We start from the raw sequence: 12724 nt of genomic DNA, 5'->3' as shown, positions 1-12724 counted from the left end.
GTCCACGCTGGGTGGTAGGTGGGATCGGGGCTAGAGAGTGACCTCGAGTAAAGCGTCCTTTATGCTCAGCCAAAGTGAGGGCTTTCTCCAGCTGTAAATAGCCCTGTGAACCAGCCCTAGAGCCTGCAGGGGGTTGAGAGAGACCTTAGGGAATGTGCTGGGGATGGGCATGAGAGTGATTCTGCACAAACAGCCCCTCTTTACCCCACATCTCTCTGCTCCTGAGCCATTGCAGGAGCTGATCCAGCCATAGGAGAACAAACACCCAGGAACTGGGGAGCCAACAGCCACACCCGGTCCCTGGGCAAGGGGGCGGGGGATGGAGACGGCTCTGTGCTCCCAGAAAGGGAAGGGCCTTGGGCAGAAGTTTCTTAGCATATTGGAATTAGGGATGTGAATGACTAGTTGACTATCCTTCTTTCCCCCTTTGCTCCCTCTATCCGAAAGAAGCAGCAGGGGGAGAGGAAGAGGAGGGAGTGCTTTAAAGTGGCAGCACCGTGTGGAGCCTGGGGCCGGATCCTGGGCTCCACGTGGCGCTGCCACTTTTAAATGCTGTGTGCAGCCCAGGGTCAGCTGTGGACTCCATGTGGCACTGCCACTTTGAAATGACGTGTGGAGACGGACACCAGGTTCTCCGCAGCATTTCAAAGCGCAGCACTGCATGGAGCCTGGGGTCAGCTGGGGACTCAGAATCCCCAGCTGACCCCAGGCTTCACTTTGAAATGCCTTGGGGAGCACCGGACTGCCCCATGCTCCCTGCAGCGCTTTCTCCTTTAAAGTGTAGCAACAGCCCTGGGAATCCAGTACAGGTGCTTGGCCTGCATCTCCTCCATGAGGGAGTGCATGCAGTCCATCTGTTCATGAACATCTCCCTTGTCTGCTTTTGACTGTGGAACTGTGCCAGGTGGGCAGATGTTGGGAAAGGAGGAGTTCGTGTGTCCGCATACACCAAAGATCTCTATAAAGAAAATGGAAATGTGTTCTCTGCAAGGCCAAATGTTTGCTTTAAAGTGGGCACTTTACAGCAGGTGCCCAGACTTCTTAGGGAAGCATCAGAATGCACTCGGTCCTGCATGCTGATGCTAGGCATGTCTTGGCTGGACTCCCAATTATGCTGTGGGAGCTGGCTGGTGCTCCCCCCAGTATCACATCCAGCTGCTTGTAGCAGTGGCAGATGTGAGGTGCATTCACTCGCGTCCTTCGCCTTATAGTAGGACTGCCTGAGCTCTTTGATATTGACTTGGCATTGCTAGGTGTCCCTGGAATCTCATTTAGCCACCAGGCAGTTTGCAATCTTTCTGTAAATGTCGGCATTCCTCTTGCTGGTTCAAAGCTCTTAGAGGATGGACTTATCTCCCCATGTCTGCATGAAATCCAAGATCTGGGCAATCCACACTGGTGCTCTTTTGCACTTCCGGGAACTGGCACCCGTGAGAGCAGACATATTGCAAGTCATTGCAGTGTTTGTTGGAATTTTTGAACTTCTAACCATGTGTGCCATGGTATGCTGCTTTCTCAGGATGGGCTTGCAGTGCTGGCAACATGGGAAATGCCATTCTGATATTCCTGGAGCTTTTTGAGCTCTCCAGGAGAGCAGTAGAGATGCAAGTGCTAGTCAGAGCAGGGAGGTCTGGGAGGACTCCCAGAGGCCAGTTGCCTCAACTTTCGGCCAATGCTGCATCTGCACTACCATAAATTTGCCCATGCAATGCTGGGAATAGCATTACTCCTCATGAAAAGCAGGAGTACTGTAATTGACTTCAGCAGCCTCTTAAGGTGATGTGACAGGCTTGGTATTGTAGATGCATCACTGAGAAAATAGACCATAGGTGGCTAAATGTATGTAAAGTTCTACTGTATACCTGTCCTAAGATTGGGGAGGCTGTGTTACTGCTGCAGTTGAGAGTTCAGATGCTGTGAAGGGCTGGAAGAAATGGAACTACAGGGTCTGGAAGTCTGGTGGTTGTTAGAGTAAAGGAAGCCTGGGTACTTCGTAGTGGTTACCCCAGTAAATAGAGGTGCTAGCAATGAGGAGCAATGCGACACATTATTTGCATGAACTCTTGGGATTAGAGACCAAGGAACAATTGGGACATTGGGAAGATGGGATGCAAATGGTTGGGGAGCAGTGAATTTGGGAGTACTGGTAGCAAGGAGCACTGTGGGCAATGGGAGGGGAGGAGTGAACACAAGGATTGGCTGGCCTTCAGGTCCCGTGGAGCAGGGAAGGGAGAGATTGGTTAGAGGAAGGTATATGGATGTCAAAGCAATTGGCGGAGCTAGCTGCTTCTCTGCACCATTTCTTGTCTTTCTGAGTATCTTCCCCCAGCTATCAGGCCTTGTGCCTTTCCTCATCATACACTATCTCTGAGCGTTTCTCTGTCCGTAAGAAGCAGTTCCAGGGGATGTACCCTCCTGCAGACTTCCCTTCCTGGAACATGGAGTTAGCTGCTCTGCTTTTTAGGACTCCCTTTGATCACGAGTGACTGGCTGTGTATGTTCCCAGGAGGCATGAGGGCAATGAAACCCCTCATAAAAAAGTATCCTGCACTGTTGAGGACATGGGGAGCTGGCCCCAGGATTTCAGTGTTTTAAAATGGGGTAGGGTTAAAATTACAGAAGTGTTTGCGTGTGACCAAGGTCCCACAAATTCACCTGATTTCTCTCATTATCTTTCCCATGAGTATAGTTTCCAGTTTCCAAACTTGATGTCATTTCCCAACTGGAACAAAGAGAAGGGCCGTTGTCCCCAGATTTCTAGGGATCAGATGAAAAAGAAACCCTGAGAGACAACTGTGCCGGTGAGTGATCATTACACCAGCTCAGAGTCTGAAGGAAATAGCTGGGATTCTCAACACAGACCCTGTGAACTCTCTGAGTCCCCAGTAAGTATCTCATATTCGGGGCAGATATTACTCAAGGCTTTTTCTCAGGGCTGTCAAATAATTGCCAATAACTCACATGATTAACTCATAAAAATTAATCTCCACTAATCACACTGTTAGGATGTTTTATCTGTATTTTCAAATCTATTGATTTCACCTACAACACAGAATACAAAGTATATAATGCTCACTCTGTATTTTTATTACAAATATTTGCATTGTAAAAATAATTAAAAGAAATAGTATTTTTCACTTCACGTCATACAAACAGTGTAGTGCAATAGTGACTGGTCGATCGCGGCGCCCCTAGGAGTCCATCACTGTGGTTAGCTGGTCGGGAGGCTGCCCCTCTTAGATCCAGCTCAGCTGGAGCATGGTGCAACCTTGGCAGGCTGAACCATGTGGTCAGCTGGGCTGGAGCAAAGAGGGGCAGCTGCCTGGCCAGCTGGCTGCAGCATTCAACCTACTGAGGCAGTGCCATGTTCCATCTGGGTTGAATCAAAAAGGGGCAGCCATGCGTCCTGGCTTTTATCTTCTGCTCTGGGAGGGGGTGGAGCAAAGCGGGGTGGGGCTTGCCGGCACACGTGGTGCACCGGGGACCACGCTACGCCGCACTGTTCCCCATGGGCTTTGTGCGGGGTTGGGGAGACTCTTCTCCAGTGCCCCACTGCCCAGCAGGGCTGGAATCAGCCCTGGGCAGTCCTGGGCTCTCCTGCCCCAGCTCCGGAGCCACTGCCTGCAGGCAAAGGGTTGGGCCAGGCAGGGAAAAGACTCTGCCCCGCCCCGCCCCAGCGCTACTTCCAGGAGGTTGCAAATCCTAGCACTGCCAAGTGAGTGTTCTGGGGGCACAGGGATGTGGGAGCAGGAGTGAGGATGAAGGAGGATGCAGGGGTAGCATTGGAGGGGGCAGGGGTTGCACTGAGGGGCATAGGCTGACACAGGGGATCAGGCTGGGGGGGCTCTCGGAGCTGTGGGGAGTGAAGCTGGAACAGAGGGAAGATGAGAGGGGGGATACAATTTGTAGAAGCTGTACTTTCCTTTATTTCCCACTTCTTTGCCTCCTTCCCCAAGTAGCTGTTTGGTTGCATTCTCACCCTTTCACCATTTCTGTGTTATTCCCCCAACCACCTTCTGCTCCCAAACTCCCTTTCCCCCACCCTACACCCTCTCCTGCTGCCAAACTACCTTTCAGACCCTGCCTTCTTCACCCCCTGCTACACCCTACCTCCCACCCAGATCCTGCATCCCTATCCCACTTTCTGGCACTGATCCCCTCATTTTTGTTCTCACTCCAAATCCTAAGGGGGTCCGCAAAATCCACTAACTCTGGACTCCAAGAAAGTAAATCTGGCTCATGGGAAGCCCTGAACCTCAGTTGAGGGCCACATCAGTGAGGGTTCAGGGTTTTGGGAGGAGTTTTTTTGCTTCTCACTTGTGTGGTCCCTGACTTATTTTTCTGTGGGTCAGTGGCTTTTATTTTGTTCACTTTTGGGTATTGACATAAGTTTTGTTGGGAAAATTTGGTAGTGTGGACATAGACTTAGGCTTTGTCTACACTTCCAACTGAACAAAATTACGACTGACAGGTTGGTGACTGCTGCTTTAGCACCTCTGGCACATAAATAACTTGCGACACTGGCTACCCTGGCATTCATATGGCACCTGTTTTCACTTTCAGGTGACCATAAAAACAAGAAGCAGGCCGAATTATTTCCTGAAAAATTGTAATCAGACCTGTTTGAGTGATTGGCTGAACAAGAAGTAGGACTTGTAGGATCTAAAGATTTACATGGTTTTATTTTTGAATGCAGCTTTTTTTATACATAATTCTACATTAGAAATTTCAGTTTCATTTAAAAAAAAAGTTGTACTACAGTGCTTGTATTAGATTAATTGAAAAATACTGTATCTTGTTTTTTACAGTGCAGATATTTGTAATAAAAATAAGTACAAAGTGAACACTGTACACTGTATTCTGTGTTGTAATTGAAATAGCTATATTTGAAAATGTAGAAAATATTAAAAAAATGTAAATAAACTGTATTCTGTTCTAGTTTAAAAGCACAATTAATCCTGATTAATTGTTTTAATCACTTGCTAGCCCTACTTCCTACCCATCTTGACTAACTCCTGGCCGTAACTCCTCTCTGAGCTGCCTTCTCCCTGACTGCTTGGGAGCTGGATGCTGAATTGATCCCCTCCTCTCTCGTCTGTAGGGGAAAAATTGGGGAAATTGAGTCCTTTTTTCCATTTTCAGCTGCTCTTTTACTTTGTTCTCCTCTTTTCCATGCTGGTTTCTGAGGTTTTTCTTTCTCTGTCCCAGCAGATGCTGGGATGGTGAGTGAAACCATGGAGCAGAATCCTCAGCAGGAAGACGAGGAGGAAGTGGAACCACATTGGGTATTACTGCACAGATGCAAAGGGCCTATGTCCAGGAGCTGTGAGCAAGAAAAAGCTTGCGAGAGTCAGTATAGGCCAGAGAAGCATCAGGAAAACCAACCAGTGCAGCAAGTTGATCAATCTGTTAATTACCAGGGAAATCAGAAATGCCAGAAGAAAACCACAGCCCAGCAGATGATTGTCGTTGGAGAGAAAAATAACACATGTACTGTGTGTGAGAAAAAGTTCAGTCAGCGCTCAAATCTTATTAGACATCAGAGAATCCACACCAGGGAGAAATCTTATGAATGCTGTGAGTGCAGGGAAACCTTCACTCATCTCTCGCACCTTATTAGCCATCGCAAAATCCACATAGGGGAGAAACCCTATGAGTGCTGTGAGTGTGGGAAAACCTTTGCGCATCATTCACAACTTGTTAGACATCGGAGAATCCACACTGGGGAGAAACCCTATAAATGCGGTGAGTGTGGGAAAACCTTTTTTCAGAGTGCAAACCTTATTAGCCATCAGAGAATCCACACTGGGGAGAAACCTTATGAGTGCTGTGAATGCCGGAAAACCTTCGCTCATCACTCAACCCTTACTAGACACCAGAGGATCCACACAGGGGAGAAACCATATGAATGCTGTGAATGTGGGAAAACCTTCTCTCACAGCTCAGGCCTTATTAAGCATCACAGGATCCACACAGGGGAAAAACCCTATGAATGCTGTGAGTGTGGGAAATCCTTCACTGATCATTCAGCCCTTATTAGCCATCAGAGAATCCACACAGGGGAAAAACCCTATAAATGCGGTGATTGTGGGAAGTCTTTTCCTCGCAGCTTATCCCTTATTCAGCATCAAAGAATCCACACAGGAGAGAAACCCTATGAATGCTGTGAGTGTGGGAAAACCTTTGCTCAGAGTTCAAACCTTATTACACATCAGAAGATCCACACAGGGGAAAAACCCTATGAATGCTGTGAGTGTGGGAAAACTTTTGCTCATCGTTCAACCCTTACTAACCATCAGAGAATCCATACAGGGGAGAAAATCTATGAATGCTGTGAGTGCAGCAAAACATTTTCTCAGAGCTCGAAACTTATGAGACATCAGAGAATCCACACAGGAGAGTGAGCCTATGAATCAGTGGTCCCCAACCTTTTGGGGCTGCCAGACACCCGGGGGCGGGGGCTGCGCATGCGCCAAGCACCTAGGGTGCAAGAATGGCTCGGGCCGGCCCTGGTCACTAGGCGGGCTCACATAAATGTCCCGGTGGGCACTATGGCGCCCGTGGGCACTGCACTGGGGACCACTGCTATGAATATTATCAATGTGGCAAGTTCTTATATCAGAACTCAGCCTTTATTTATAATTAGAGAGGGGTACGAGAGAGAGAGAGACCATAAAAACCCTGTATAACACACAGAAGGAGCAGGATTAGAGAGAGAACCAGTTTTTTTTTTTTTTTTTCAACCTCTGTGATACCTGAAGTGGTAACTCAGAGAGTTTCCCACCTTCTGAATTGCTCCAATAGTGTTTCCTTTCTTTACACCATGTAGAATATATGTTCTCACTTTCTACACATCCACCTCTCAATAAGTTACATGACTCAGTGTTCTCAGCCATCTTCTTGGGAATCACACTTTGTTTTATTTGATCCTAAAACATGGTAATTTAGAGCATGAGAAGATAGTGTCACTGAACCGGAAGGGGTGTTTGAATGGGTCTCAAATACAGAATAATCTGGAGTTTATATCCCATTTTCTAACTATTGGCAAAACCTCTTCTGGTATTTTTCCCATTGAGGTGGGATTCTCTGAAGATGAAAAGGGTATGTGTGTGTGTGTGCGGGGGGGGGTCCTATTACAATGATACTAGAAGTTTTTTAATAATACAACTCAATAGTAATGAATGGAGCAGGTTTCAATGGGTCAGAAGAGACTGTCATGGGAGAATCCCTTGTCTTGGTTCTGACTCATCCATTTGCTCTGGAATTTCTAAATGATATGAAACTAGATGGATATATCTTATACTTTTCTCATTGTGGGTTTTTTTTCTTTTAAGGGCCATTTGGTCCCACAACCAGATGTTAGTTTGACTTGCCTGACTACAGCTCAGGTTGTACAAGGCCTGTCTTTTGGAGATGAGAAAATGATTATTTACTCATCTAGTCTTTTCTTAATTTATTTTTGCTTTTCCCTGCACCTTGCATGATGAGATAGAGAAACTTCAAGTGTAGTTCAGGCAACAAGGAGAGAACTGCTGTTTTTAAATCTCCCATCTGAAATAGTGATCAACACACCCCAAATTCAGCAACAAACTGAAATAACTGGATACAATCAGTGTTGTTCAGTTGTTTAGGTCAATATTTTTTCATATGCTCCAAGAGAGAATTCCACAGTAAGGGCACGTCTTCACTACATGGAAGATTGATGCTGCCATGGTTGATCTTTCAGGGTTTGATTTAGTGGGTGTAGTATAGACCTGCTAGATTGAACTCAAAGGGAATCTCCGTTGGTGCCAGTACTTCCACCCCTCATGAGGCGTCAGGGAAGCCGACAGAAGTGTTTGCTCCTGTCAGACCCCCTGTATGGATGGGGATTTACGTAGTTGGAGTTGCATATCTTACTTAAACCTTCCCCCGTAGCATAGACCAGTGGTGCACAACCTGTGGGTCGTGACCCCCAAGAGGGTCACAGATGTCTTCCCGAGGGGTCACGGCACTTAAATCCGGCTGGCTGGGGGCTAGGTGAGGCCATGTGGTGCGGCACTTAGATCCAGCTGGCTGGTGGCTGGGCCTGGCAGTTGGTGGCCCCCGCAGTGCCTAGATCTGGCTGGCGGGGGGCTGGGCCCAGCAGTTGGTGGCCTTCACAATGCAAGGGTTGCAGATCAAAAAAGGTTGCGCACCACTGGTATAGACCAGGCCTATGTGAGTAGGGATAAGGCAAAAGGTGCACGTGTTTATTTACCAAGGCAATTATGACCAGGTACTAGTGACAGACTGTACCCCTGTATGCACAACCTGCACATTCTTGAAGTAATTTTTGTACAAGGCCTGTCTTTTGAAGTACGGTTTAAAAGTTCATAATTTGCTACTTAATTGCCATGAACATTTTTGGCATGATGTTATTATAGTAGAGGATGTGGCCTGTGATGAGTTGTCATCCCCAACCTGCATTCTGGGCATTGGTGCACCTGCTGTGCACCCTCAGGGTATGTCTAGACTGGCAGTATCCTGGAAAAACTCTGCTGCGTCCAGAGAATACGTTTGTTCTTTCCGCAAAAAAAGAAGAGCAAAAGCATTCTCTGGACGCAGCAGAGTTTTTCCGGGACACTGCCAATCTAGACATACCCTGAGGGTGCACAGCAGGTGCACCAATTCCCAGAATGCAAACGTGCTTTTTTGGGGAGCCCTGTATACCTTGTTCTGTGAGGAATAAGGGCTCCTCCGAAAGAAGGCTTTTCCGTCATTTGGCCCCATCTAGACGGGGCCAAATGACGGAAAAGTCTCTTCTGGAAAAGCGATTGGAGAAAGCTATACAAATTGCATGCAGAGCGTAATTCGCGTAGCTTTTTCCAACAAAGAACTGTAGTCTAGACCTAGCCTCACAGTCCAGATGGGTTGGCCTTCCTCATGCTGTTCTGCTGATGACTCAGCCAGCCTCTTTACTTCCTGTTATCACTCAACATTGATAGTAGGTAGCAGCACATATCCAATTGAGCTGAGTTGCTTTACCTAAAGCCCCTCAAAGACAAATGAGATAATAGCCAGTTTTCCAACTCCTGAGCCTTGCACTCCTCTGGAGTATAAACTCAGTTTTATACTATCTTGTACGGCACAGATTTATAAAGCACAAGCTCGTTACTATATGTCACTTTCCTTTCAATGTGGGAATGGTAGGCAACAGAACTGAGATTTTTCCCAGACATTTCACTCTTTACAATCAGTTAAGTTTATTAACTATAGAAGATATATTTAAGCTATTATAAATGATAGCAGTGTCCTGCCTCCCATATTTTATTAAAATAGGCTTATGAATATGCGTACCTGGAGACTATTTTATGCAAAATAGATCATGTAACAGCACTGAAAAGTTTGTAATCTACTGAATGTGCATATTCTATTTGTGTACTAGTATCATATGAAGTATAAAACCTATTTACTAATCTAGACCTGCTAAGCAAGAGACTTTGGTGGTAGTTAAGGAACACAATGGCCAGGTATTGGAAACAGTGATCTGTGAATACTCTTACATTTCCTGTAAGTCTGAACTATAGTTGGTACTAGCAAATATGTGGCCAGTTTATCTGATGCTGGAACTTAGTTTGGATCTGTTACTCTTCCACTGGTAATGTGAAGAAATTTAAACACAAAAGATTCCCACAATGGGCAAAATCTATATATATGGGCTGGAGGCTAAATATTTGGTGATGCCAAGTGCCCAGAGACCCCTGCTTACCACCTAAGATGTCTGCTGAAAACAACTAAGACTGAATGGGGGAAGGATCAGACCCAAATTGGGAGGCTGCCTTGCCTGTGAAAAAAGATTATTAGAACTATTGTTAGTGTAAGGATTTGCCTGTATCAAGCTTCTTGGTGTATTTGGCTTAGTTTGTGTATTTTGTTTTATTTTGCTTAATAACTAACTTTGATCTGTCTGCTTTTACCTGCGACCACTTAAAATCCTACTTTCTAGACTTAATAAAATTGTTTGTTTATTAATAAACCCCGTATAAATAATTGCTACTTAGGGGGAACACAGCAGCTTTGCATATTTCTCTTTCAGGGATAAAGGGAGCAAACAAGTTATAAGCTTGCTGTATAAACTTTATATAGTGTCAGATTTATCTGGGGGTTTGATCTCATTTGGGCTGTGCATCTGAGAGCTGTGATTTACTTCCAGAGCTAAGTAGTGGACTGTGACCCCAACTCTGTGCCAGGGCTGGAGGAGGCCAAAAGGCCTGGCTTATCAGGACAGGTGTTGGAGCAAACCAAAAGTGAAGTAGCTCAGTGATGTTTTCAACCCATCAAATGACAATCCCAAGGAGATCTCAGATACATCCAGTCACAAACAGATTAAAGCAGATTACCTAACAAATCAACAATTCAAACCAAGTCTAATATACTAGATCTGTGGTTCTCAGACTGTTCCATTGGTAACCTCTCACATAGTAAACCTGAGTGTGGCCTTGCCTTATATAAACTAAGCCATTCTTTTGTGCTTAACACTAAATGCTGGAGACAAAATGTGATTTCCGAGTGGATGCTGACAGATCACAATTTTCCATGTAATTGAGATCACTGTACTAGATAGATAGGATTTGCATTAGCAGTTTTTCACCCTGACTGATAATACAGTCCAAGTTCCCATACACAAGCTAGATATCCCATTAGCTTGGGCCCAGCACTTCCCCCAGATCAGTCTTTGTTCCTTAGATGTTCCCAGAAGTTTTCTTGTGTGGGGAGTGAGGCCCACAGATTATGCCATTTCTCATTTTATATAGAGTCTCCATATGGCAGGAACTCTTTGTTTCAAGCTAAGTTCCTAGCCAAGTTTACTGAAAAATGTAGTTTCACACATACAGAATGGGAAGCGACGGTCTAGGAAGGAGTATGGCAGAAAGGGATCTAGGGGTTATAGTGGACCACAAGCTGAATATGAGTCAGCAGTGTGATGCTGTTGCAAAAAAAGCAAACATGATTTTGGGATGCATTAACAGGTGTGTTGTGAGCAAGACATGAGAAGTCATTCTTCCGCTCTACTCTGCACTAATTAGGCCTCAGTTGGAGTATTGTGTCCAGTTCTGGGCACCGCATTTCAAGAAAGATGTGGAGAAATTGGAGAGGATCCAGAGAAGAGCAACAAGAATGATTAAAGGTCTAGAGAACATGACCTATGAAGGAAGGCTAAAAGAATTAGGTTTGTGTAGTTTAGAAAAGAGAAGATTGAGGGGGGACATGATAGCCGTTTTCAGATATTTAAAAGGGTGTCCTAAGGAGGAGGGAGAAAACTTGTTCATCTTGGCTAGATGGATAGAACAAGAAGCAATGGGCTTAAACTGCAGCAAGGGAGGTTTAGGTTGGACATTAGGAAAAAGTTCCTAACTGTCAGGGTAGTCAAACAGTGGAATAAATTGCCCAGGGAGGTTGTGGAATCCCCATCTCTGGAGATATTGAAGAGTAGGTTAGATAAATGTCTATCAGGGATGGTCTAGACAGTATTTGGTCCTGCCATGGGGGCAGGGGACTGGACTCTATTACCTCTCCAGATCCCTTCCAGTCCTAGTATTCTATGATGATCTGCTGTCTGGAGCACTCTCAGGAAGGCTAAGTTCTTCCATGGTTCAGTGTCTTTGTTGATGAGTCATCAGCAATTATCTGGTTCCTTCATTGTACTAGGATTGTAAGTGACTAGTTGACTATCTGATAAGCAAAAGATTATCGGATAGTCAATACACTAGTCGCTTCCCCCCCTTGCAGGCTGTATCAGAAAGAGGCAGTTTCCCCCCAGCTCCAGCTCCATGGGAGGGGGCAGGGGCGCAGCAGCAGTGTTCCACCTTTGAAATGTTCAAAAGTCCCTGCTGGGGCTGTATTTATGTCTGTAAAATACTCACAAGCTATGTCTACACTTGCGCCATAAATATGCAAATGAGGCTGTGTGGAATATCGCCAAGCCTCATTTGCATATCTAATGAGCCGCCATTTTTGCAGAAGAGGCTCTTGCGCCAGAAAGAGCTGTCTACACTGCCCCTTCTTGCGCAACAAAAACCCTCTTGTGCAATGCCGTTCTTCCTGAAAAGTAATCGGTGTAATGGCATCGCGCAAGAAGGTTTTTGTTGCGCAAGAAGGGGCAGTGTAGACAGCTCCTTCTGGCGCAAGAGCTTCTTCTGCAAAAATGGTGGCTCATTAGGTATGCAAATGGGGCTCAGAGATATTCCACGCTTAGCTTCATTTGCCTATTTCTGGCACAAGAAGCAGCAAGTGTAGACATAGCCACAGTGATCTACAGGCACCTGAGACACCATGGAGAAGTACCCTTTTTGACCGATGTACTCTGTGAAAATGTGGGTGTGACAGGGTCAGGGCAGAAGGGTACAAAAGAGTGCTGGAAGGGAGGTATGTGAGCCCTGGATTAAGTAGGTCTCTTCCCTGGGTCTACTGGCAGAGACTGGCCTAGAGCCAGCAGGAACTCTCCAGAAGCAGTCTGGACAATCAGGCCAGTTAGAACACTTGGAGCTAATTAGGAGCCTTCCAGAGAAAGGGAGTTAGGCTAATCAGACACCTGTGTCCAATCAAGAGCCATTTGTGACTGGCTTAAAAGAGTGCCTCTTCTGCTAGTTCAGAGGCCTAAAGGAGCTAAAGTGTTAGGAGTCTGGGTCAGAGCAGCAAGACAGACAGAATGTGTTGGGGAGTAGGATAAGATGCTCAGGTACCATGGGGAAGGTACTGGGAG

The 12724-nt window shown here is 46.0% G+C and overlaps 2 protein-coding genes across 2 annotated transcripts in view; both read left to right on the top strand.

The window, feature by feature from the left end:
* The window catches only part of LOC102457596 (uncharacterized), a 41160-nt gene extending 35809 nt beyond the window's left edge, over window positions 1-5351 (top strand). The window contains exons 3-4 of the mRNA XM_089771965.1: window positions 2690-2885; window positions 5212-5351. The gene's annotated coding sequence lies outside the window, so the exon portion shown is untranslated. The remainder of the gene's footprint in view (window positions 1-2689; window positions 2886-5211) is intronic.
* On the top strand, window positions 5209-9997 carry LOC112543744 (uncharacterized). Its single transcript, XM_025178580.3, has one exon. It carries the CDS (start codon window positions 5220-5222, stop codon window positions 6402-6404), a length of 1185 nt encoding a protein of 394 aa, XP_025034365.2. The 5' UTR covers window positions 5209-5219; the 3' UTR covers window positions 6405-9997.
* The last annotated feature ends 2727 nt before the right edge of the window (window positions 9998-12724 follow it).

This window comes from Pelodiscus sinensis, chromosome 20 (genome assembly GCF_052426305.1).
Source record: "Pelodiscus sinensis isolate ZL-2025 chromosome 20, ASM5242630v1, whole genome shotgun sequence".
In the NCBI taxonomy this organism is placed as follows: Eukaryota; Metazoa; Chordata; order Testudines; family Trionychidae; genus Pelodiscus; species Pelodiscus sinensis.
The sequence above is the reverse complement of the archived record's forward strand: the minus strand, read 5'-3'. Positions and strand labels throughout refer to the sequence as shown.

Coding starts and splice junctions, on each gene's coding strand:
- LOC112543744 (XM_025178580.3), top strand. CDS start 5,220: ATGGTGAGTGAAACCATGGAGCAGAATCCTCAGCAGGAAGACGAGGAG.